Source organism: Homalodisca vitripennis, chromosome 6 (assembly GCF_021130785.1).
Source record: "Homalodisca vitripennis isolate AUS2020 chromosome 6, UT_GWSS_2.1, whole genome shotgun sequence".
NCBI lineage: Eukaryota > Metazoa > Arthropoda > Insecta > Hemiptera > Cicadellidae > Homalodisca > Homalodisca vitripennis.
In genome coordinates this window covers 122,116,398-122,144,351 of record NC_060212.1, presented here as the reverse complement: position 1 = coordinate 122,144,351, position 27,954 = coordinate 122,116,398, and the positions used below count along the sequence as shown (strand labels likewise).

The 27,954-nt window shown below is 32.4% G+C and overlaps 1 protein-coding gene across 1 annotated transcript; it reads right to left on the bottom strand.

Annotated features, from left to right (window-relative positions):
- Positions 1-100: 100 nt before the first annotated feature.
- On the bottom strand, positions 101-27,623 carry LOC124364870 (KAT8 regulatory NSL complex subunit 3). The gene is made up of 14 exons (XM_046820662.1): positions 27,607-27,623; positions 26,270-26,428; positions 24,651-24,912; positions 21,268-21,420; positions 18,210-18,348; positions 17,135-17,155; positions 15,091-15,239; positions 11,118-11,266; positions 10,179-10,326; positions 8,920-9,097; positions 8,616-8,749; positions 7,791-7,941; positions 3,066-3,161; positions 101-1,832 (listed from the first exon to the last, which is right to left on the bottom strand). Exons 2-14 carry the CDS (start codon positions 26,383-26,385, stop codon positions 1,507-1,509), a joined length of 2,022 nt encoding a protein of 673 aa, XP_046676618.1. The 5' UTR covers positions 26,386-26,428; positions 27,607-27,623; the 3' UTR covers positions 101-1,506.
- Positions 27,624-27,954: the final 331 nt, after the last annotated feature.

The following is a 27,954-nucleotide window of genomic DNA, read 5'->3' as shown; positions in this document are numbered from 1 at the left end:
AAAAGAGCTTAAAAATTAAAATTACTTTATTAAAACAAAGAAACAAAGTACATATTTTTTACATTTTAAACCTTAAGCTGGTACACAATTTTAAGTTTTGATACAACTTGTGTCAACTAATTCAAAATTTTTAATTTTATGATGTATTATAACTTTTTACTAGTAAATTAAATATGTACGTAAGGTGAATATAAATTGAAAATAAGCAAACAACCCCTAAATTGGTACTGATAACATGTGTAGTTGTAATACAATATCTTACATTTAGAAAATTTTTAATGAGTGTTATAAAATATTATTTCACTGAAATTTATAACCTTGTATTATATAACACAACACATTCTAACAGTTAATAATTAATAAGAAGTATTATACTCTACTATTTATTTAAAAAATACATGGGAAAATACCAATAGTTTTACAATAATTATTCTAATTTTTGCATGTTTGCTTAAATGTGAAGAACGTGAGAGATGTTGAAGGTAGATCTTATATTGGCTTTTCTTAATTCAATCACTATATTGAAAAATCACAAAAGTATAATGTGACTGTAGAAGAAGTTTTGCTATCAAAAGGTCTCACAAAATAAAAAGTTATCAATAATAATTGTGATTTTTCAATGTACTGGTTAAATGTGAAAGATGTCAAGTTAGCTGGTTGTATTTGTTTCACCAGATATTTTGTTATAAATAACTATACAAAACAGTTAATAACTAATACAAGCCAACTTCAACCATTAACCATTTGGCTACTGACAATAACAACAGTTTTTCCCCAAACAGGTTCAGTTTTTAACATGTGCGACACTGAAATTGTTCAGCTCAAATTGACTTTATGGCAGCATTTTTTAAATATTTTCTTGAAATTGGTCTTGTTTTTCAGCTAATACAATACTGTCTTTCAGGAAAAAAAATGTTTAAACATATAAAAAGGTACATATTTTTTTATAAGTTCATTAATATTTATAATTTTTTACTTTACAGTTATAAAACATATATTTTTAATGTAGCTAGTTGAGTATCTTAAAAGTAAATATAATTATACATAGATCAAGAAAACTTCAAATCATTTGGAGAAACAATACAGCCACTCCACTGCCATAAAAACTCTAATAATGGCCACAGCTATCCTAATCATCGCGATGTTTAACCAATACTGTATGGAAATGTAAAGGAAAGTACAAAACATTTCTATTGTGAAGACAATTTAATTATTTAACCATTGGTAAATAGATATTCTAGTTTAATGAAAAAATAACGTTACAAAAAAATAATTACGTAACAACGAAATATCATTGCAAAACAGTTTTTGGAAAAAAGGCACACAATGATATGTCATTGCAAACAGCCAAAAGGTTAAAGCACAACACTCAAAATATGAAGTATTTTATTTCCCGTCATGTCCTGGATTTGGAGTGAGTACCTGCTCAAGGGTTGAAAATGTACTTATTTGGATTCAGAAATAACATATTTTTCACACTTTGAAGACTATACAAATAAAGCACAACTAATAGAACTCTGCCGAATGCTTAGTGGCAGGGATGTGACGTATCCTGGGCTTTGCCCTACCGGAGCCTGTCCCCAGATATACTGTTTTGCCAGTAGCAGTCTCAGCCTTGCTGATGAATATCTTGGTGGCAGTGGGTTGGCCAACTAGCTTGACTGTTGGCCGTGGCTTGGCACTGGTCAGGATGAACTTGACAGGGGATGTCTGCAGGGACTGTGAGAGGATGGGGTCCTCCGGGTTCTGATCGCCCAGGATCACCGGCATGTCCAGGATGTTGAGCTCTTCCCCGAGATCTGGAGTGGTGTTGGTCTTCATTTCGTCTTCAACTAAAAAAATATTTCAATTAAGAACCAATAAAAAATTACATACTGCAGATTTAACATTTCTTTAAAGTTTTTTTAATTAATTTACAAAGGGCAGATTTAAATTACATTTTAAACATGTGAATAATTTGGAAAAATAAATAAAATTAAGAATTACATTTTTTAGAATAAAATATTAGCAAAGATCTATAGACCCCCGCAGGAATATAGAGGGTGCTAGATTAGAAACAACAGATATAAGAGATAATGATGTAATAGAATATGTCACGACGAGAAGAATGAGGTAAACTTGTGAGATGATGTAGGGATTTAAAGAAAATACACTAGGTAACTGAACTGGAGAAAGGTAACTGACTAGGAAATTGAAAGAGGAAGAGCACTTTAAAGATGCTAAGAATGTGAGTCAACATCAAAGCAGACAAAAATTCATGAACAAACCCGAGAAAAAGGAGAGAGGTAGAAGACAAAAGAATATTGAGATTGAGTTATGAAACTTTAAACTCTGTTAGATCCTTAATTTTGGTCATAGAATTATGGGATGTGTCTCATTTTAAAGAAACAATTAATGCGCAGCCAAATGTGTTTTTTTTTTTTTTTTTTTTTTTTTTTAAGTGTGGAATTTTTGAGTAATTAATCAATGAAATAGGACTACACAAAAAAGTGTTGTGATTGCATATTATTTATTTATTATTTATTATTAGTTTTATTTTTTAGAATGAGACACCTCCCATAATTTGTCTGAAAATAAGGTTGCAAAAGTGTGAAAAGGTTAAAATTGTTGTTGTGGGGCCTAAAATGAAGGTGGCCACCATTACAGCCAGCTCCTAAATCCCACAGGTACATAAGCTGCTGTTGGATTGTTAGAGTTTGGGACTCACCATCTCGTGTTTTCTACATTACTGAACCATTAATTAACTTATATATACTGCTCCAGACAATTATTTCTGTAATACAAAAATGTACATCATATTAAGTCCTCAGACAGTACATCAAACTACACAGGACAATAACATTCATTCAAGACAATTTATTTTGTGACTCAATACATGTTCATCGAAAAATATTCATAAACACAAGCATCAATTACAAAACTACGAGGTAAACATTATGTAACAATACGAGGTAACAATAGTGCCATGTATTTATTGCTACAAATAATGAAATTCAATTAAAATATTAATGTACACTTAAATATTCAATTTATTGTGAAATTTAACGACTATTCAAAATACCAACCAGATCTTGTCCCCGGAGAAAGCCTAACTCCTTTGGTACCAGGCTGAACTAACGACGTCAGAGATGTCAGCTGACCTTTAGTGAGGCGGCTTTTAACTGCACAAAATATAAAAGACTATACAGAATCCTTTATTAAAGAAATAAATGAGAAAAACTAGTACAAATAGTGTCCTAATTTGAAATTTGTTGAAATTTAATTTTAATAATGATGTTATAAAACTTGTTTAGTATTTAAAACTCAACTTTAAGAGGCTGTGTGCCTTAAAAATATTATTGGAGTTAATTATAACTGTTTTCAATCCACCCTTACATTCAACTTAGGCAGAATTTAGTGGTGACATTACAGGGTGTTTCTTTTTATTAATTAGTCTTCTGAAATAAAGAAATAACCAAATACTTGTTTTTTATCAACATTGGTGGATTCCCTTCCTATAACTGATAACAAACTTTTGAATCATGAATTTGAGTTTCTGTAGATGCTAAATATTTTTGAAGTTCAAGATTATTCTTGGTTGGATCAATATTACTTGCTCCAGATAGAAAAATGTCTTCCCTAGCAGTAGATGACCTCTTCCTACCACTTATTCTAACACCATGAAGGGGGATGTCAAGTTGAAGAGCCTGAAGTCTTCATCAACTTGAAAATCTAGCTCACACCACACTTACAAGCAATCTCCCTTTGAGTCAGGGAAGTGTTTTCACTCAATATCACACAGTAGCCTGCCTCTTTCTTGGCTACCAAAATGATACAGATCTGAATAAATTATAGCAAAATGAGAAAAAATAACAAAAACTAGTAAATACAGAAATAAAATAGTGTTTTCTGGAAGAAAATTGGGAGAAAACAACAGTTCTTGACTAGTAATGTTGCAGCTTCATTCTATTAACTTTATACAACTAGCACAAGTGTGTAGTAGTTACAAGTTATTCTAAAAATATATTTACTTAGCGTAGACCAGTGGGTCCCAATCTATTTTAACTCTTCAGTGGGCTATTTCCTAACAAGAACCACCTTCTTGCCAATCTCCCCACCCCACCAAAATTGCACTCTTTACTGTTTAATAGCAAACGATCAATCTCACAACTAAACAATAAGAAACAACACACTTAACCTCGCATTTTGCAATTGATAAACGAAAACAAAGACAAAGTGTTCCAACAAACAAGTGATCAATTCAGTGCTACCAGTAACAAATGAAATGAAATGTATTATCTTCTTAATAAATGAACTAGTGAACATGATGGCAATGTTATCTGTTGGATTCATTCCGACTTAGGACGGCCCTTAACAATAAAGAGGGGTTAAACATAGACCATATAACCAGTGAATGGCTTGGCATTCAGTCCAGGCCGCTCTGAACGTAATCAGCACGGATGTCTAACCCAATCGGTTAATCTACATATCAATTTAGTGTAACAAGGTACAAAAAAACCTTAACATGCAACATGAAATAAATAATGATTTTTACTATACTACACAAAACACAATGAAAATTTCCATATAAAATAATGTACAAAAGTGATGAAAACATGTACCTTGTGAAATAAATTTAAAATTATTGGACAATTGTATATTTTCTTTTACATAACTTGTTTTCCAATGAGGAGAGCTCCTCCTTCAATGGTGAAAACATTTTATTCATCTTGATAATATTGATTTGCAAAGATTCATAAACAAATTACTTTATGGGATCCTTAAGCTTGTTTCCTAGAACTTTTTGTCTTAAAACTAGCTTTTTAAAATCTGGCTCGAATGATGACAAGTACGGCCTCAAATCTGAAGATTCTTCAAGCTTGTTGAGGTTTATTTTTTTATAAATGCATACAAAGAAAATGTTTTCTGATCAAGTACTGTACTTGTAAATGGTAGAAAATACTTCAGTGCTGTTACTTCCATATTCTGTTCCCTCTGTAAACTGGAATTTAGTAACATTTGTAATTTTTAACTTGGCATAAAAGAATAATAGTGTGTTTTTCTATCAGTGCTTATTTATCTGATACTGACAAGTTCATAACATTGATCAAAGGGATTACAAATCCAGTTCTCTTCACAAGTTAGCTCTGAAAGTACTCTCTGAATGACATTCGAAGGCCTTTTAAATGGTATACAATGCCAGACTTTACTTCTTTTGATAGTTTCACATTGCTTTCTGGCAAAAAAAAAAACTGTTAAGTGTATTTAAAACTTCATACTGGTTCTTAATGAGACTGGATTCTCCTAAGTACAGTTTATTAATCATTGACTTGTTATAGTGAGACACCTTCAAAGTGGTAATGAAACTATTCAGTAGTTTTAAATCAATTTTATTTATTTCTGAAAAAATATCACCCAAGTACACCAGATGTTGAAGCAAATTATAATCAAGAAATTCGCAACTTAACTAAAAATGATGATCTGTATTTAAGTGGCACATTAACAGATACAGCATCATACTGCCATTAGACAAAAATTGTCCACACACAATAGACAATGGGTTTTGACAGTCATCGTCAACTGTGAATAAAAAACCATAACTCCAGTATTCACTCAAATATTTTTATTCCTTTAGGTGGGGAGCATTGCTGGTTAGTCTTATCTATTACCAGCATAGTACTATTTGTTGGCGCACTCTCAACAAATTGTGATTGTAGCCTACATAAATCTGCATTGAACTACTGCTTTATATCCATTTTAAGATATAAATACTGTTATAATAAATATTAAGCCCTTAATACACACCAACAATAACTAAACACATACCAAACACATCTTAACCACGAACATAACATTAAATAGTAATAAAGCAAGACACTAAAGTGGTGGGCAGGTGTATATAAATTTTTAGACACCCCTCAAGCACCCACTAACACAGTTCAAAAATAGTGTTTAGTTTTGTTCAGATGTCAAATCCAGACTTGCTCAGTATTAGTCATGTATGTTCTTATAGCTGACCAAGCTCACTCACAAGCTGATAGATCGGCAGTTTATTACATCACAGTATATAAATTTTAAAATATCGATTCCCACCATTACCGATATTTTTGCCTACGGTACGGTACAACAAGATGGGAACCTCTGGTATAGACCATGAGGGACTGAAACACTCACAGGGTATCTAGCAAAGTGAGTTGAAGAAATTCCCTGACTTTTTTCATACCACAAAAATAATTTTCCAGTTCCTAGTAATGATAAAATGAAAAGTTTCTAAGCAGTTAGTTTTATTTGTAAGTAATGCGAGTGTAAAAATACGATTACAAATTCTGATTAAAATTCAACAGTAAGTTTAAAAAGTTAGTAATAAGCTAAATTTTACTTCAAAAAAGTTACACAAGATTATTTAAAGATAAAATAATAATAGGCCTGTATGTACAGCATATTGGGGTGTTTGGAATTTAGAGGAGTGACTTCTGGTGACTTTCTGTAACCTTTGAAGCAAAGAATCAGTGATGTTTTTGACAACCATTAAAAAAATGTTCAAAAAGCAATATATTTATACAAAGCAATTATTTTAGTACATATTTTGCTAATTAAACTGGGAAATATATGAGTATATTGATGTAACCCTTTTTACAACAACTGTACGTATGTAGTATTCAGCAGCCCAAGCAATTTTAATATGTAGCATTTTAATATTTGTAATAAATCAAGACAAATACGAACTGAAAGCAAAATATCATTGACAAAAGAATTATTATATTTTAATTTGGTAATCTATCTATGCTTTTTTTATACACAAAATACGACAATATGTTTTAGCGATCGGATTACCGCCAATTAGCTGCAGACCGCGAATATACGCAGTACTCGGGGTGATACAAGTCATATATATCGAACTACAAGCAGAGTATTTACAAGATCTTAAACAGATATCTATCTACAAATTTGTATACACAAAGTACAACAATAAAAATGTTCTAGCAATTCTAACTCGTGTACTGCTGATCAGCTGTCGTTCATGAATAAATGCCGTAGACCAAGTGATCTATGTATAAAACTAAAGATCTGCAAGCAAAATATGGTTTACTGAACAAGGACGATTTGTTAATTAAGTTACTTATTTACTGCTACTCATACACAAAGTACAACAAAATCATGTTTTCGCGATTGGTTATTTGTGTAATGCTGATCAGTTGTCGTCCGGAATATACGTCACAGACTTGCAGCGATCTAGGAACGTAAATATAAAAAATATTAACTGCAAGCAAGTGTGGGGACAAACTGTCCTTTTCTCTCAGGAAGAAAAAAAAAACTGCAATCAAAATATTATTTTTAAAACTCAGACAATTCGTTAATAAGATTATCTAGTTACACTTTTTCAAACAAAAATAATATGATGAAAATGTTTTTGTGATCAGTATTTGTATACTGCCTATCAGCCGATAATTAATGATAAGGTGATTCCTTGCAGATTCGATTGCTGATCAATTTTAAATCCTGAAACCTTACTGAAGATTCTGTAGATTTGAGGTTTACCTTCGTCACATTGTATCATAAATCTATAAAACAGATATTTTAACAGAAAATTTCAATGACAAAGTCTCTACCGTTTTTACCGATTTCCGTGAACTCTCATTAAAATCCATGACTTCCCTGGAGCTTCCTTGATTGATTTGACACCCTGCAAGAATAACTGGACAATTTTACCAAATTCTCTTGACGTTTCCATGACATTTTCCATGTTGTCAAAATTCCTTGACCATTTCCAGTCGCTAGACTTAAAGTAGATGTGGTGACAGTTACAATACCTGCAGTGGCAGCAGTAAGGGTGGGGGAGCTGGCTGCCACGACAGTGATGGTACTCTCTGAACTGGAGGCAGCAGCGGAGCCCACTGGACGCTGGAGACTGGTGAACTGCAATCCCTTGCTTTCCACCACTCGCCCTGTCACCATCACACTCTGCCACACACAAAATTTCTGATTGTGACGATTGGTCAAATATCCAGGACAAAGTAGCCTTAACTTTAAAAATTTGAGGATTTAACTAGAGAAATTTGTGTTTATGGGGTTCAAGCTATCAAGATTAAACTGATATACAAAATCTAATTTCTAAAATCACAAATTATTTATCAAAGAAAGGAAATCATTTGAGCCACATCTATTTATGTCTTTTATTAAGCCAAGATCCATCTTTTGTTCTGCCTGTTGGGATCGTTTAGTTCACACTATGTTCATTTAAAGTTTTGTGCTCTAGTCATTTGTTCTGTCATACTGTCCCACTACCTGATTAATTTGCTTTCAGTGATAGGAATTAGATTTGAATCAGTTCAAGCACTATTAGCAGAAGTAATGAAGGTTATGAATCTCATTGCCAAAACATTTACATCCAGTACAAAAAATTACATGGGGTAAAACTAACATGAAATGGTAGAGAGCGAGAGGGAGCTTTGTTGAGGGAGATAGTTAACACTGCACATGGCAGTTTATTCAAATTTTTCAGCATCAGTTCAGTTTTTATACACAAAATTATTAACATACATAGTGGATCTATTTATCATCTTTACAATGTTTTGAACTAGAATCCTCCTGCCTCTAGATCGCTAGCAGAAGCGGTATACTACATCATAACCTACCTGAGACGTGGGGGTTGTTGCAACTGTTGAGGTAATTGAGACAGGAGACCGAGGCAGCTCACCTGCCTGAGACATCTGGTTAGCCCATTTGTTCTGTACCATCTTCTGCATCATAGAGATCTTGGGTTTGCGTCCTGCAATTAAATCATTTATTTTATTTTAGACTCCCACACAGATTTCAGTAACACTTTTTTCAGTAAATTAATTCACAACAAGTTTCTGTTTTAAATAAATATTTTGGTTGTAAAACATATATTATATATATTAAAGAGTCAGCAATTTAATCAGAGCACTATTCACTGACCTTTTTTAGCTGGCACAGGTGGCAAGGCCTCTGGACCAGTGGGAATAATCATATCACATTTCCGTTTCCGCTCCACAGTCCTTCGGGGTGGAGGTTCAATCGAGTGTGCCACGGTCGGGCGTACTGGAGGCATATAGCCAGGGGACAGCAAGGTACCCAAGAAATCAGCCACTTCATCCTGCAAACCAGACACAACTAGGTCAACTATCAGTTTATCAGGGAGTTATTCAAGAATAACTCAAAATAACAGTTGAAGAAAAGCACCATAAATATTGTACATTGGAAGTACACGCTTTAAGTTGGTTTCTAAGACATACATACTGATATAAAATGCAAAGTCAACTGTAGAACTGTAGACCAATTAAAACAGAAGTGAATTTAAATAGCCAGAATAAACACTTTATGACTGAAATAGGTTTCTTAGACTGTTATAGTATAATACAGTGTGAGTTAAAAGTATGGATACATTCAGTTTAGTTTTTGATGGATAAAGATGGAGGGATGGAACTGGGAACACCTTTCTAGGAAATAGAACTGAATTTTTCAGTCACTATCAAAAATTTACCCATTTCCCCAAAATGAATTTTTTTGGGGGGGAGCAGTTCAAAATGTTTAAAATTAAAGATCCATTAAGTGACGCCTCATTTTAAAGGTCTTGATAAAAGAAGAAGAACAGTGGAAACTAGAGGTTTCTATTTCCTAGAAAGCTGTTCCGAGTTCCATCCCTCCATCTTTATCCATCAAAAACTAAACAGAATGTATCCATACTTTTAACTCACACTGTATATTCTAAAAGTTATAAGTCGGTCAAAGTAAGAGTTTCTCACACTCTCTGACAGAACACAGAGCTTGCGTTAAAACATGATCTAAAAGCTTAATTCAAAGAAATTAAAGAACTTACACAGATAGGATACGTCAGTCTCTCATAAATATATTTCAATATATAATAGAAGATATCTTGAAACAGAAAAGAAGAATCTAGACAGAAATTAAAGTCACTGATTGCAGAAAACATTTTTTACTAAATTACTATCTTTAAAGTTGGAAAAACTACACGAAAATGTGATAAAAACTAGAACCTGAAACTAGATAGGGGATCATTCATTTTCAACTATTATTCATTTTTTTGTATTCATTATTGTATAGAAATTCAAAATGCACCTAAAGAAGGGAGTTTTTATAGTGTAACGTAGACACACATGCTATCCTTATTGTATATCTCCACCTTCCCAATGCAAACTAAGGTGGGTGACACTTACCATGATACACTTATCCACCATAGACTGAGTGACCTTGTCCAACTTCTTTTTGGCCTTGGTGAGCCTCAGCTGATCGTCCGCTCCTCCCACCATCACCATTGACGTCTCCACATTCAACTTCTCTCGCAAGTCTTCTAGAGCATCCATTCTGTAACAGTCATTAGTATAAGCAATCGTAATATCTGCCACCTGTAGAGCAGTGATTAAACTCAATATGAAAAAAGTTCTAATGTAATATTAGCAACTGCCTATGTTAACTGTTATAACAAGCCTAAGAGATGGATAGACACTATGCATAAAGTAATGTTAATAGCGGAGGATGAGCATGGACGCAAAATTTCAAAACATTCATTTTTTGTTTAATATATATCATTAATATTTAGTGAACCATAAATTAAGATGTAATAAACAAGACCTTAAACCTGTTATGACTTTCACATATTTTATTGTGGGGGTAGAAAAATAACAGCCAGTCTTTTGTTTATTGTTTGCTACAGATCCAGAGAAAATCTTTTCCTTTATAAGTATTTGTTTGTTTGGTTTATTTTTTTTAGTAAAATGGAACTTATTTTATGGATTTTTCTCAACTACTCAAGTAATTATGATTTAAATATTATTATTCAATTAAACACACAATATTAAACTTAATATTACATTTTACTACTTACACATTCCTAAAAGTTAAAGAGTGATTGTTTCTAATTGTTATTAGTGTTACTGTTATTTCTTCTTAATGTTTGTTATCAGTTATTGTAGATACTTTAAATGAACTTGCATTTAACAATTTAAATTAATTTTTAAGCCTACTTCAGTATAATTTTCAAGATGGGATTGTTCACTTCCACACTGTTGATGTGGATGCTTAATATGGAAACTGTCACTCATCATAATTGCAATTACTGTATAATATACTTCTATAGAAAATATAATTAGACTTACGAGCAAGTGGAAGCATTCTGGCCGATGACAAACAACAGAGGCACCTGAACGTTGAGCAGAGAATCATCAGGTGTGCCTCTGTTGTCTTCGACAGTGTAGAGATGGAACCCCAGACAGACCACAGCTGTCACGTTCTCCACCAGGGCCACCTACACGCAACAATATATACATTCAGATAACCTTCCGAAACAAAATCAAAATCCAGTTTGAGGCAAAATAACTACTATAAGAAGAATTTATTTTGGAATTTTAATACTTTCATGATAAAGAGCATACAACAACGTAAAACCATGAGTAATAACCTAATATTGTACCATCAAAAATTATTAAAAAATAGTCAGTTTCTAAAAAAACCATATGTTAACTTCTTTTTACTTTATAACTTTACAGTAAAAGTATATGACAAGAAGTATTATTTTGGCAAATACCTTGGATTACGGCATATGTTTCCTTATACAAAAAAAGCGTTTTTTCCAATAAAAGGTTTAGAATTTAAGTCGACTACAAAACAGTTAACCGTTAAACTAATTTTGCTCAAATTTGACATCTTACGTAACCTGGTAATACCTGAACAGCATTGAAGGCTCTAACTGTTTCAATTAAAGTTTTACTACAAGGCCCATTAGATGCTTAACAAGTTAAAACAATCCACAACTTTCAAGTACTTTATAATAATTTTATAATACTTAATAGTGATGACTGACAAACATATAGTACCAACCACTCCGCCTTGAATATTGTTTCAATATTACTAAACTAGTAAAAGAACAACAAACAATAGAATTAGACTAAATAATTCATCTGTGTACCATAAAAGTATTTAATGTAGTAAACTGTTTTTTAAATGTTGTGAATATTTAACATATTAGTGAAAAGTGTTGTCTTGATTTTAAGTAAAAATATAATAACAAAATATCAATTAACAAATATTATGTTCAGTTTTACATTTAAGGTCTATCATGATAAAAAGTCATAATGATACACCCATCAGGAAAGAAATAAAAAAAAAAATACTACATACACAACAAAATTGGATTTCAACTATTTTTTAGAATTATATTTTTAACAACAAAAAAGCTAATAACAATTTGTGACAATATATTTAACATAAACTGTAATCCAGATTTAAGTGTCACAACATCACATTTACTATTAATTATTGAAATAATATGTTAAATATTTCCAAAATGGCAGATCTAAGTTGACAACCAAAATATTAACTATATTAATAAATTAACATTAAAACTATGTTACTATAAAAGTATGTCTCTGTACCATCTGTTCCTTTTTTTATAAATTTAATAAGTAAATTATTATGGGGGAAAATATATACAAAAATATTTTAGAATATATGTAGAGTTGTTAAAGCATAGGTAAATTAAAAATGCAATTTCCCAAGAAAGGATACGCGAAGGTTGGTACAGATAGTTGATTCTCTGGACGTCAAATACGATAACTGACTACAATAGGGTAGGGCAGTTGACAATTAATTAATTTCTTCAGTCTCATGGTTGGATCACAAGAGGCCAATCAGGAGCATCATTTATGAGGTAATGTAGGCCAGGGAAGGGGGCGGTACACAAGGCTTCGGCTCGTGATTTAGCCGCATTTTCAGTCTTTGACATATTATTTGGTTGTGTGTTTAATTCTCATGTGTCAAAAAACCGTTCTGTTTGGGGTTTTTCGTAAGTAAAAATTTCATATTCGAATTAAGATTTTCATAGAGGAAATTATTGTCAACTCATTAGGTTTTCTTTCCACAGGGGAACTTGTATTATTTTAATACAATTTGGATAACAGAAATCTTGGAACTTAACGAAATTATTAATGGAAGATTGCAAGATATTACAATTTAAAGCAAGATTTTGTTTAATTAAAGATTACAATTTTAATGTTATTTAAAGGTTGTTTTAATATAAATTTTATATTCAAGGGTCAGAATAACACAAGACATACATCAAGATTTCAAGGTTCGTAATAAATAATTTTGAAAGGATTACAGTATAATTTTTTTTAGTTTTTACTTTGAATCTGTGGCAACTGAAACAGAATGTTGAACATGTAGCATGAAGAAATTTTAGTTTTATTTATTTTTGTTTATAAGGGAGAATAAGTTTATTTTTTATGAATTGAATTTAGAAAAGTTTAATTTTAATTTGATTATTAATTTTGAGTCAAGAAGTATCGAATTTTAATTTACTTTATATAAAGATCTTTCTTCAAAAAGCTTATGGAAGATAAGTGGTCCTGTAACCAATAGTAGGATTAAATCTAAATATTTTGAATACTGGATAAAGGTTATTTTATTGAATACAAATTTTGGAATTGAACTTTAAATGAACTGTGGTTTAATAAACAATATTTAAAATAATTTTAGAAAGTATTATCCTGTCTATCTTCACCAATTAATAGTCAATATTAAATCATTTTTACACTAGAAACAGAAGTGGAGATAAACTAATCAAACAATTTTGTATTGCTAGTTGGTTGGATTACTGCTTTAATGACAGTTATACTTTATAAGTAATAACAAGATCTAGAGCTATTTATTTGGTAATTAAAATTATTTGAGTATAAGTTTGGTGAAATAACAAAACAATTTAGTCTACCTTATTTACAAATCTCTTGCTAACAATGGTTTCATATCAATATACTGTTATTATATATTTATTACTGTTATCGCCAAGTTATCTTTAAGTACTATTGTTATTTTTGTTATTACACTCTCTCATTGTTAACTTGTTGACTTGTTATTAGAATTAATACTGTTGTTACTGTTATATTTCACTCTTCTCTATGTAATTTGGTTCTGTCGTTGGAAATAAATAAAAAAAAAAAAAAAAAAAAAAAAATGGGTGATGTAGATACTATGCTTCCATATACTTATACGAAACTTACTTTTATTGGCAATTAGAATTATCAGAGCAAAACACAGAAGATTGTGAAAAAATATACATGGATTAAAAAATATTGTCTATAATCATAAAAATTCACAAAATTTAAAAAGATAATCTACCATGTTCTACACTGGTGCAAAAAGTAAATTCTCTTAAATAAAATGAAATCATCAGTTAAAAAATTACATTTTACAAAATATTTCTGTCTAAACATAAGAAAATGGGAAATAATATAGAATCAATAAAAACTTGGAACTATGACACCTGCATGAGATTATGGAAGTAAACACAACCGCTACAATATATACTGGAATTGCATTTTACTGGCTAGGAGTTACACCACCAAATACATTGGAAAAGTAGGAGAGACCTTAATGGTGAGTTCCCTATCAAAAGTCACCAGATATTAGAGAAAGAGTAAATTATGTCCCTTAGGAGCAAATAGACCTGCTGGGACAGAGTGTAATGATCAGCCAATATATGCAATGCACCATCATCAGAGATATGGAGATTTTTCTGCCTTTGTCCACTCCATCAAATACACATAGTACTGCTGGTATTTTCCCTATATTACTATATATATATATATATATATAATTTCAATAAACATTGAATCACAAAAAGTACTTGCTCCGCCGGGAGTCGAACCCGGATCTCTCACTTGCCGGGTGAAAGCGCTCACTTTTTCCGATTCAATTATTTTGTACTTGGCCGTATCTGTCACATATGCGTTTAAATAAGCAAACTAACATTATGATCGGAAGACCAAATACCTGTCAAACGACTTTTTATTTATATTTAATTGTATAAATGGCAACAGCCTTATTTAATTTCAATAAACATTGAATATATATGTTCAGCAAAAATATATATATTTTCATTTGCTGAACATCTCAATCAGTGAATTCAACCAAAATGACATATTGTGATGGATATATTCAATTTTCCGCACACCCCTTCGCCGAACAATCATCCATGAACTCTGTATCTTAGTCAAACAAACAAAAAATTCTATAAGTACAACAGTAGGACCAAATCGACTCGACTAAAGTCCAAGAGAGAGCTTAGTACAGTACCTGGCAGGCCAAAGCAGCACCTGAGCCAATGCCCACCAACACTATCGGCTTGTCTCCGTAGTCTGAATGCAGTTCTGTCACCTTCGCCCGCGTGGAGGACAGCATGTGGTCCATACAGTTGGCAACACTGACCTTGCCCATCATCCGCCCTATACAACACACATAGTCCTAACATATTGAATGAAAACAACAAAATTATGCTTGAAAATTGTACAACACATAAGCGCAACAATATTTGCATATAATTTGCTTACGCTAACTTGCATGGTTAATTATCTCTCAACATCACTGCGGTAAGCTTCATGTTGTTTTTCATAGCAATTGTTTTTATCAATTTTATATTTACAAAACATAAAAGAAATTAGTAGCTCATTCGAAAAAGCATATTTAAATAAACACAAGTCTTTCACTAGTTTCATTTAGCAGGTTAATGAAATCACTGTTTATTGCTAAGGCTTATGAAAAACTTCTCAAACCATGTTCTATAAAGCAATAATGAACATGACAGCAACAGATAATTTTTCGAGACAGAACTATTATTTAGGTGGAATAGGAAGATAATATTTTCCTATGGCTATCGGGCTGATTATGTTCATAAATAATATTCAAAATAATTTGTGTATGCTGTGACTGTAAAGAAACACGTTTTGTATCCAAGCACAAGATAAAACATGTATGATATTTGCGTGATAACAGGAATTCTTTATGCATTTTAATGAAAAAATATAAACTTTGATTTAAATTTGGATTGGCCTAACTATATGGCCTAATGTGACAGGGTGGACACAGAAAATAATCAGAGCCTTCAAAACCTCAATAGTTCTTCTTTTTCTTCTATGGGGGCGGCCTATTGCTATGCACTTAAGCCTCAAGGGCCTTTTGCGCACCCCAGAAGCACACAATGATGCCTACCAGTCTATAATTTACCCTATACAACCCTATAGATAACCCTATAGGGAACCCTATACATTAACAAATATTCAGTACGTTGAAATTATTCAAAATAAATTTTTAAGATATTTGTATCTAAAAAAACACAACACATATTGTGATAGAAATTTCCCCACTGATTCTTTAAGAAAATTATTTAATTTTCAAAAACTTTCAGCAAGAAGACTAATTTTTAATCTATCTTTTTTATTTAAATTACTAAATAACCTGATTGATAGTTCACATTTACTTAAAAATATAAACTTTTATGTCCCTAAGTTTCATTCAAGGTCCAAAATATTGTTTTTTATTCCTAGATGTAACACAATCAGCCATTATTATTTTTCTTTGTTTAGGAGTTTTAGATTTATTAATAACAACAATTCTTATATTGATTTACATTTAGGAAGTGCAAAAGATTTTATTGGAAAATTAAAACCTTTAGTTTGAGACTTTTACTCGAAAAGCTGTAATAATCTGTTTAATTCTTAGTATTCTTACCAATAAGTTAAGTTTTTGGATTATTTGTAGGATTTTTTGTATGTTATTTATGTAACCAATCTAGATATTATTTGTTTAGAAGTGTTTCATTTTGCTCTGTCAATTTAATTCTTATATAATTTTAAGATGTTGTGCATGTTATTTATTTCAAGGTGAAAGTTTTTTTTCCTTTATTGTTAAGAATAACATCGTTCATTTTGTTTTTTGAGCTAGTATAATTATTAATTTATTTGTAATTTGCACTGCACTTAGGTTAGAGGATAGTATAATTTTTGTTTAATTTTCGTTTTATTTAATATAGCTAATTTAGGTAACTGATGACCTGTAGCTATTTATAAGTCAAAATAAATAAATAAATAAATAATTTTAGCAGTTTCACAAACCGCTGAAAACAACCCCTCCACAATTATTAACCATTTACGTTGGGTGAAACACCCATTACTGGTCACAACGTTGATTTTAAACGTTCTTACTTTCTTTATTACTCAACAGAACATGGTTGAAGAGTTATTATTATGTTTAAAGCTATTGCAGTTGTTTAAAAATCTTCAATACACCCTGATAAATCAAAATCATCAAAGTTGTACAGAAATATGATATTACAGTGACTTACACATTGGCTTTCCAAGGTCAGCTGCAAAAAGCGTAATTCAAATTAAGCATTGAAAATACACACTAAACAATTCATCAACTTTATATATTTTTGTAAAAGATGCTGTGGTACAGGAATTAAAAAATAAGTTCTGCAATAGTAAGAACTACTTTGTTTAACTTAATTTCGTTTTGATTGTTAAATAATTTTTATGGATCTCGTAGTAGCTATAACATTAAAATTATGTTGTTCTATGTTTACAATTTTATTACAACCTCTCAGTGCCGGCAACTAACTTTATGACCAGTTTGCAAAGAAACACCAAGGTTAAACTTCTTCTTTTACTGTTTTACTTGTTAAGTATAAAGAATTGCTTTCTTTCTATATTACAATTAACTCTTTGAGGTCTCATAAAAAATCACAACTTCTCCACAGGATGTATTTATATTCTGCTGTGTTGCAGCTTTTTTACATTATACAAACCAAATGTTTTAAATACTTTTTTCTGTAATATTTATTATTTTTTATTTTTACAAAGGAAAGCTAATCATTCAAATAGAGCCTGTACATTCTTTCAAAATATTTTGTTAAGTTTATAGGTAATAATTTGTAAAATAAAGAAAACATCAAATTGGTAAAAAGCCGTTATTGTTTCACACATAAACAATATACCAAAATTGCATAGATAACGGTAAAATAGCACTAAAATACCATTAGTGACATGTTTTTACTCACTTTACAGGTTATTTTGGGTGTGATCGATTTCTTCACATGGGATCCAACCTACATTGTAATTAGATTTATTTGGCCTGGGTCCAGGTTAAAAAGATTAGCACTATCAATACACAACTTTATTTATTCATATGATAATCTGATTCAGCTCACACAGTGCTTCGTAGTTGCGATTCATTTGGAATTTGAGCTTCACTCACAAAATTATAAATTTAAATAATCTTTTAACTATAACTTTACTGTTGGATAGGCTTAACTGTATGCAACTAAGGTTATCTAAGATACAATTCCAAATTAAATCTACACAAACACTAACTTTATGTTCTTCACTGTTAAAAAATGTAAGAAACACTGCAGAGGTTACCTGGTGTGGAATACACGCACACAACAGTACCCAGAGCTGAGAGATTGGACATCCAGTGGTGGGTGCGGGAATGTGACGTGTTACCAGACCCAGGCCCTGATGGCACCATGACCAGGATTGGATCCTTTGGCAGTTTCCGCTGTAGCATATTCATTTTATCACTACTCATTGAAACAGAATCACTAAAGTAAAACAATAAAGTTCAAATTTATTATGAATCTATTCCAATACTTAATATTCTGATCATTCTCTAAATATCCAGCACACTTAACCTCAATAAAATAAGCTGCAACTATTGAGTGACTCCCAGACTCATTATTCAATAACAAAATTAATATCAAATAAAAAACTTAAATTTTTTCTGTATGCCTATAAAAATAAATAACTATAGGTTTGTTTTAGAGCAAGAGGAGGACAGAAATTTTCCAACCACAGGTATTACTTTTTTATTCATTCATGTCCAAAATAATATTTATAATACCATAATGAAACCTATTATTTCACAAGATTAGATTTCTATACAGTGTTTAATTTCGTCCCATTTTAACTGTTTTACCAGGAAATAGAATTCCTAATGTTAGAAACAATAATAACTCTTAACCCTTTCAGGGCCAGGACCAAATATGAAATGCAACATTTTTTCACATATCATATCCGCTTGTGACTAGTCAAAAGTGCCAGGCTAAAATTGGCAATTTTGCAGTCTCTTAGATAAAAATTTATAACTTTTCATACAAATTAGAGAATGACCTAAAAGTTGCATCAAATTACTTGTATAGATATATACTATCAACAAAAAAATATATAGATGTAGTTTTAAGTAATTTAAAATAAAAAAAAATAATGTTTTAATAGATTACATACAAATTTTTTTATGTAAATAACTAAAAAAGAAAACATAATTTTACTGTTAGAAGCTATTTTATTATATTGTACATTTAGAAAGAAACAACCATACAACATTTTGTGTTATTTTTCTCATAAATACATTTTTTATGACACATTTTGTATAAATAGGCATAATGGTACTTTGCTACAAGTGATAAAGCAACTGACTCTTACACTGCAAGAAACTTAAAATAAATATTCACATTATGGATGTACCGGTAAACAGATGATTGTAGGATCCATAAACAGTTTCAATACAGTTAAAAACACTATTTACCAAGAAATATTTACACAATTTTATTTGAAATTTATTTACACTTTTTCTATTTATAAATACCGCTACTTACAATTTCACTCCCGTGAGATCGCAAATTGTCAGTCATTGTAGCTACTACACACAATAGCTAAGCACATAACTACTAACACTATTAATATTTACAACCACAAAATAAAATAATGAAGAAGAATCCAGCATACAATAGTACGATTACACTAAAGCATAAAGAATTAACAACAATAGATCGAGTCAGCTGATAATGTCACGTGACAATTACGAAATAAAAATGCATAGACCTCCAAAATAAAAATTATATTCATATTAGTTATCTACAAATATACCAGGGAATAAAAAAACCTAAAACTTTAATCATTTGACGTCGTATTTATTTAAGAAAACGACCAATATCAAGGCGACTATATATTGCCACCTAGTGCTTTTCGCATATGTCACCGACGGCAATATATTGCCATCTGGCACTTTTCAGACGCGATCTGTGGCGGCAATATATTGCCGCCTGGCCCGGAAAGGGTTAATATACATATCAAACATAATGTAATGCTACGGATTTTAGAGATGGTTCAGTAGATAAATCATCATTATGGCACTAATTAGGATGGTCAGTGTAAGTGAATGGGAGTGGTTCGCTTATACAGTACAACAGTCACTTTCAACCTCTCCCTTCTTTTAAGAATTAAACTTCTAACACTCTTACAACCTTGCTTGTAATTGTAGAATTATGAGAAATGTTTCATGTCTGAAATATAATTAATGAGCATCCAAACACTTTTCAGTTTTATCAACATTTTCAACGGTTATTAAAAAAAATATATACTCTAGAAGAAAATCTGCATGGATGCATTCCTCATATATTTAAAATGAGACATGTCCCATAATTCTAAGATAAAAAATAAGTGCTTAAAATGTTTAACGTTAACTTCGTTCTTACGAGGTAAAATCCAAGATTGTTTAACTACAGCTGACTTTTAAACACCCCTTCACCAGTCATTCAGTCTGGGTTGAGAGTGATAGCCAGTGTTGTGTTGCAGTGTGAGAAAACTTGGAACTCCCACAGGTTTTGTTCCTAGTGCCTGCTCGAACATTATCAAACAGATCGCAGCATGTCCCTTTAATTCCGTTGACTCCAACTTTTAAGAAATAATGATTTATCAAATAACATAAATCATCAAAGATATTATTGTTATTGTTAAATTTCACCCATGCTAAAACTTACAACCAAAGTTCTTTCACTAACCTTTTCAAGAGAGGAAGGAATGGGGAAATTTTCAAATAACATAAATCATCAAAGATATTATTGTGATTGTTAAATTTCACCCATGCTAAAACTTACAACCAAAGTTCTTTCACTAACCTTTTCAAGACAGGAAGGAATGGGGAAATTTTCTGTGACCAAAATTTGGTAAAATTTCCTAATGGTTTAGTCTTCTACTTTACTTTTCTATGCATGCTCAAAATATTCCAATCCACTCGGTAATTTGGAACGCTACAAAAACGTACTATGTTTCATTGTACTCTGTTCAGTAAAGAGGATCAAGGTTAAGTTTTAACGAAAAAGTTTTGATAAAATAGTATTCTTGGTTTACTTTTACTAAATTGAAAGGTTAGTCATCTCTTGACAGAGACAAAGTCAAACAAGTGGAATATTTCATGCCCCCTTTGTCAACTACTGAAAAAGACGTAATTGATCTCATTAATTTTTAATCAGTACAAGTGTAAACATCCTAATTTGGCAGCACTAGATGCCTTATAATTTACGTGTTACAGTGAGTCAGACAATAGTGTACAATAATTACAGATTGGAACAATAATTACATATTTCACTGACAAAGACTATAGTAACTAAACTTGGCAATATGTCATAATATTCTTTACCGGCCTGTATCGAAGTATGCCACCAGAGAGAGGGTCCCAGGGCCTCTTGTGTACAATACTGATGAGTTCATGGTTCGGTGCGGCTAGAGAAGACCTTGTACTCGACCCTGCCATCATGCGCTCCACCAGCACCGGCACCTTAGACTTGAGTGTCTGCAACAATGTCATTTCATACTAGAATAGTGAGAAATGTTTATACAATAACTAGGTGTGACTGATAAGGAAATATGCAATTTTCAAATGTTTTAATAATTATATGAGAATACATACATATACATATTTGTAAGGAAAGTGTAAGAATTTTTCAAATTGATACTCCTTGGGAATCATAATCTTGTTGTTTTTTTTTTTTTTTTAAAGATTTTTTAGCAAAATAAATGCCACTTATGATCACAAAATAACACAAAATTTTGATTTGTACATCTGAAATCAATCACAAAAAAGTCTATGATTCATTTTGAGCCGTTCTTTTGGAATATCAAATGTTTAACCTAATAAACAAGAAATTTCAATTTACGGGAAATAACCTGTAAAGGTTTGTACAACATTACAAGGTAAGATTAATTAGTGCGTAATTAGTGTGTTTAACCCTTTGAGTGTGTGTAAACTCTACATAATGAGTAAGGACGTCGTATGACGTATATTCTTATGGTGGCCCAAAGGAGTATGGACATCATATGATGTTTAGCCTCTGTATTTTTGTATTATCGTAAATACGATGATATTACTGATTGCCTTTAGGTAGATTTGTCTGTAAAGTGGTTCCATCTATCGGCAACATACTTAACTTACATGTTTGTGCTTACATTCACTTGTAATCTGATTTTACCACCGGATCGCAGTAGACACTTGGTAGAAGCCCCTGACTCAAGGTCGCGTCGCTCAAGCATCACTTTGCTGTCAGAATAAGCCGCCACATTATACTAGCCATTCCTTAAATTATACTGTGGCCATATTTAGAGTGACATATTTGTTGAGCAACCATCTAGTTTGTTACTGTTGTCCAAATGGCAGACAATATTGATTGAGTCTGCCATAGTGAGGAAATAAGACATTTGATTTTGAAAAAGTATTGAAATATTGACTTGTAGAAGATGTAGTCCTTGTTTATTAAGCTTTCAAATGTAAATAAACATTTTTAAGAAATTTTAATGATTTTAATTTTTCACTCCTTTTGATAATTCTTTTTATTAAGCTTTCAAATGTAAATAAACCTTTTGTAAGAGATTTTAAAGATTTTAATTTTTCACTCCTTTTGGTAATTTTTCGGATTTCACTCATTACTCATTTTAGCCTATTAAAAGAAGGCGACATATGACGTCGTCGTATATGGACGTCATATGACGTCCATACTCCTTAAAGGGTTAAATGCTCAGTGATTAATTACATTCTGCATTATGTTTATAATATTACACCTAAGTGGTCATTATAACAACACGTTAACATGGCTACTATGATTGATCCTTTTGCGAAGTGCAAATGTGCCAAATGTGCAAATGTGCAAAGTGCCTTATGCAAAGTTTAGTTAGATATTTGCAAGATGAAGGACTAAACGCTGGCGAAATTCACTGAAAAATGTTGAGATTATATAGTGAAAACTCTTTGTCACAAAAGACCCCATTGAATGAATTAATAAAACAGTTTATGTCAACTGGAGGTTTACCATTAGTGAATTGTGTGATAAATTCCCTGAAATTTCCAGATCAGCCCTCAACACTATCATAGTAAAACACCTAGGCTTCAAGAAACGTTGAGCTCAATGGGTTCCTAAGATATTGATATCAAATGACATTAAAGCTCAATGAATAGCATTATCGTTTATTAACAATTATGAAGCTGATGGAGATTTTTTTTTGAAATTCTGATAGGAGATGAATCATCTGTATGTCACCCCAGACACAAAAAAAAGAGTCACATCAATAGATGCATTAAAATTTACCAAACAGAAATTTGTGCAGGAGACCTAGTGCCAAGAGACTTTTACTTATTGCCTAAACTGAAGAAGTGGCTAGGAGCGTAGAATTTATGATCAAACTACACTCCGAACTGCTGTGGAATCTCATCTTAACCCTCTCCCGCTCGCAAGGCATAAATAAATCGGCACGGCCACCACATAGCCACTGCAGCTTAAACGGCACAGATCAGCACGCACTGCTTTATCTACTAGAGCCGATAAGTGCTGCTCTCGATTAGCAATATGTTGTACTACTACGGGTTGTTTGCTATCAGGAGACCATTCACTTTACTTTTACAGTAGATTTATTCCATTATTTTGCTATTTGTATTAGTTGTGCGGAAACAATGGCGGGTTGTAGTCGTACACTTCGTGACAGTGAAATCGATCTTGTTATTAGTAGTGATTGCGACAATTCAAGTGAGTTTAGTGATGTACCAGAGCCTTGTGAAATGGTTGGTGGCATTGAGAATGTAGTTCGGAGTGATCACAGTGGCAGTGACGGCGAGCCAGACAATGACCTTCACCAAGTAACTGCGCAACAAACAATCCCGCGCCACCGGCGCCCAGCTGTCCGTGTGCCCCCTCCCTGGTCTTGTACAGTCAACTTCATTGAACCAATATATAGTAAAATAATAAATATATGTAATTATAGTTAATTACAATCACAGAACGTGTGTAAGTTGAGGCACCGCGTATTTTTACCTAGCGCGACCAGCAGAGCGAATTAATTGAGGTTAGAAGCACCATGAGCGCCTGGAAACAATGCGAGCGGGAGAGGGTTAAGTCACTGCCTTTGTATTTGGTGTCTGTCAAAACATCAAACAAATTCAAAACTACAAAGAATCTTAAAATTGATGCTGGTGACACATTGGCATGTTATTTCTCCCACGTACAGTTCGGGTGACAATAGATTGTGATTGAGGCATTTTCACAGAGAACTAGTGAAGAAAAAATGTTACAGTAGCATTAAAAGCGTGATAACACAAGAACGTCTACTCATATATGAAACATTATGACAACCACTGAGTCTCTAATCACATACAAGGATGGTTTTTATATAAGAGCCATGTTTTCAATAGTGTTTACAAAAACTATTTAGTTTTTAAAAGATTGCTCAAACCCAAGTTGTCACTGCTCCTTAATTTTAAATGTTGCATGAACCCTATAAATTGTATAGAATTTCGGCTAATATAATTTTTAATCAATATTACTATATATTGATATAATTATATTATGTAATAGCACTAAGATAATAATAAAATAGGCTTTCGATATCAGTCATTAGTACATATGGTGCTGACTTGCCCACATGCTAAAATATCTCCAGTATTGGAGTATGTCACCTATATTACCTGTTGACTTGTATAGAATGTATTATGCTATTACATCTTGTAAGCGTATTCAACACAATGCGAACAAGACTAACCTGCACTGCATCAAGGTAGCTGACCAGGTACGAGGTGTGTAAGTTGTCTACAAGGATATTGTGTAACCACTGGGTGTACTTGGTGTTCCATGCCACAGAGGCCATGATCTGGCGGAGCCGACGTGCCGTTTTGTCCACAGTCAGGCGGCACAATACCGGCTCGTTCGGGTCCCCTGCATGCGCCAGCCGTGCCAATCGGTCCGTGTGTAACACTCTCACCACCTTGTTGAAGAGTCGAGTCTGCATGTTGCTCCAGTTTATTCTGCTCACAAATCAAATTCAATTTTGACTGGAGTACAGAAAAGCTTTAAAAATGTTTCCTACAATTCTAAAATCCTTCCGAACAACAAATTTGTCTTGTTTTATTAGATTTCTTACAGTTAAACAATATTTAGTGGCAGCCAGAATTATCTCCAGAAAATCTTTGCCATGTACATAGGTCAAGGGTTATTTCTGATGAAGTTGTGCACAAATGTACAAATTCTTTTGCGTAGTAGTAGTCAAACAAACACCAATGAAGAAGGAGGAGACAGTCCATCCTTGAGCAATGATGGGCTCAATGAGAGGGTTAATGAAAAAATCAGTGAAAATCTACATATAATGTAACTATGGTGGGAAGGGTATTCAATGTGAATGTTGAGTTTGCTCTTGTTCACCTTATTCTTTGTCCAATGTCTGAAATATGACAACTTCAGGAATCTGGAGTTTTGTTCATCTGAAGGGATACAAAAAAAGTCAGCAACGAAGAAGCTTAAAATTAACTTTTTACATTGTTTCAACTTAGTTGCATCACCGTGCTTTGGGATCATGTCTTAAACATTGTATTGCACTCAACTGTGCACATGACGACACAATGAGAATGTATCTTCAAGTAGATTACACTGTATCTTGTAGTCTAGGTATCTCTAATGTTGAAATAATGCAAATAGTTTGTTTTGAGCTTATTGTTGTTAACTTTCAATGGAGCAAACATCTACAAAGTGGAAAAATCTACATCTTAAAATCTCAAAGCCTTTTAATGAATTCAAACAAATGTCTATGACTTTTTTGTATAAGGCAGTGACAGAAAATTGAGGCTACCACGAGTTCTGTGCTCGATGAGTTCAAAAAGTTCTTTGAAAAAATCCCAACATGCAGCAAACGGCTTCTGCTATGGACTTGCTATTGAGTTACGCTAATGAACAGGACACATTAATTAACAGAATTGTAACGAATGATGAAACTAGGATTGACAGTACAAGAAAAAAATGAATTGTAAGACTCAAGAACATTTAAATGTAAAGACGCCACTCAACATCACCAAATAGAATAGCATAAGTCAGGTGATTTTTTTGTAGAAATAATAACAAGTGTAAAATAATAATTTATAAAGTGTTTAAAGATACAAAAGGGGGAGTTATGCTGGTGTATTTTAAGGAAAGTAGGCCAATCATTAATTTAGTAGAGTTTTTTTTTAATATTTCACAAAAACTGCACCATAAACTACTGACTTCTGGTGTCATGGTTTTGTCATGTACAATAACCTATACAATCCATCTATACATAAATTAATACTTATCTCAATCATGACATGCTAATCTGATCTGAAACTTAGTAATGTCATATAACATATGAGTTACTTAGGAATGTGATCCTCCCAGTCCGGGTTGCCTTCATCGGGATGCTGGAAGTTGACGTGTCTCTCACATTCTCCCATGAGAGCCATAGCTTTGGCAGTATCGTACACGGGCGGCATAATGCGACGTTCACTCTCCACATCGATAATCTCCTCCTCATCCCTTCACACAAACACACATCTGAGATTGGTCTAAATTCAGATTTTTGTGATTATATAATTTGTAACCTCTGTGTAATGTTTTTCAGAAGTGTACAAATTTTATAACGACAAAGGTTTGAATCAGACACTATTCACTCTTTTTATCAAAATTCATGAATTACTTAACAATACATTTTTAAACATGAAGCATATAACTTTCGTCAAAGAAATCAAGCAATAAGTAACCCTCTTAATAATTACGAATAGTTTTTTTGTCCTAAAAATGTCACTTAAATTATTGAATGAGTTTGAAAAGTAAGTTTAAAAACTTAACTATTTAACCTTTTCAGCACCAATTTTGTATATCACCAAACTTTTTAAGTCAACTGAAAAGATTTAAGATCAGATTTTACTACATGTTGGGTGATAAAACTAACTACAGAAATTCCATAAATGTCTATTGGTTTTTTTCAGTTCGACTAAAAAGAAACATTTTCCTGATATTATGTTTGAAATGAAATATATTACTTTTAGTGAATAATATTCATATCAAAACTGCAATTAAGACAGCCCGCAACAAGATAGTCCAATGGTGACTGTTGCATTTTAATCCCCCCTCTACAAACCACACCCCACACTGTTTCCAGTTTTACGTGTATGAAAAAGTATTGATCCATTTCAACATCAGGGAACAGCTGAAGGCCAGCATCAATATTACAACACTACATCAAATGACATTGGACTATTTTCGTGCAGGCTGCTCTAGTATTAAAGACTGTGGTGATACAAGAACTGATATTACAAATAACCTGGTACATACAGTAGAAACAATTATATATACAAGAGAGAAACACTGTACGTCATTTGGATCAAACAGAATTATACAGAGTGCTAGAAGATAACTCTTTTATGTGCAGCAATTGCAAAAAAAGAGCTATATTCAACACGTATTACTATGCTACAATGCATAACCAAGTTTTCAGGTATACTCCATTTGCATATTATACATTACTCAAAATACGATTTAAATGTTACAGAATTTTTCAATTATTAGAAGCACCTGACATCTTCTGAGGTGTATCTAGGTTAAAATAAAAATATGATTTATTTAGTATGTGATCTAATAACAACTAAAATCATTACAACTATATATCTAAATGGGCAATGTAACATTAGTTTAGAGGTTATATTTAAACTTACCTGTTATTGGTGTCATCTGGGGGGGGGTGGGGGGGGGGGGGGGTGGGGGGGGGGGGGGGTGGGGGGGGGGGGGGGTGGGGGGGGGGGGGGGTGGGGGGGGGGGGGGGTGGGGGGGGGGGAGTATCGTGGTGTTTTATAATGAAACTATGATAGTGGCTTTATATGTTTAAATTGGCAATTTACAGGTGTATGGGACGAAGGCCTGAAGGTCCCTCAATAGTTTTACGTTAAACCACATTTTCATGTCAATCCCTCCACGCAACTAGGACTGCTCTAGACTTTTATTCCAAGCCATCTGTCTTTTACGGGAATACGCTTCATCAGTGATTTTAGGTGATCTGTCACTCA

Excerpts from the sequence above, each read along its gene's own strand:
- LOC124364870 (XM_046820662.1), bottom strand. The coding sequence starts at position 26,385 with ATGCCGCCCGTGTACGATACTGCCAAAGCTATGGCTCTCATGGGAGAA. Across the intron at positions 21,421-24,650 it reads GCTACCTTGATGCAGTGCAG|ACACTCAAGTCTAAGGTGCC; the intron begins GTTAGTCTTGTT and ends ACATTGTTGCAG. Across the intron at positions 15,240-17,134 it reads TGACCTTGGAAAGCCAATGT|GGCGGATGATGGGCAAGGTC; the intron begins GTAAGTCACTGT and ends TGTGTTGTATAG.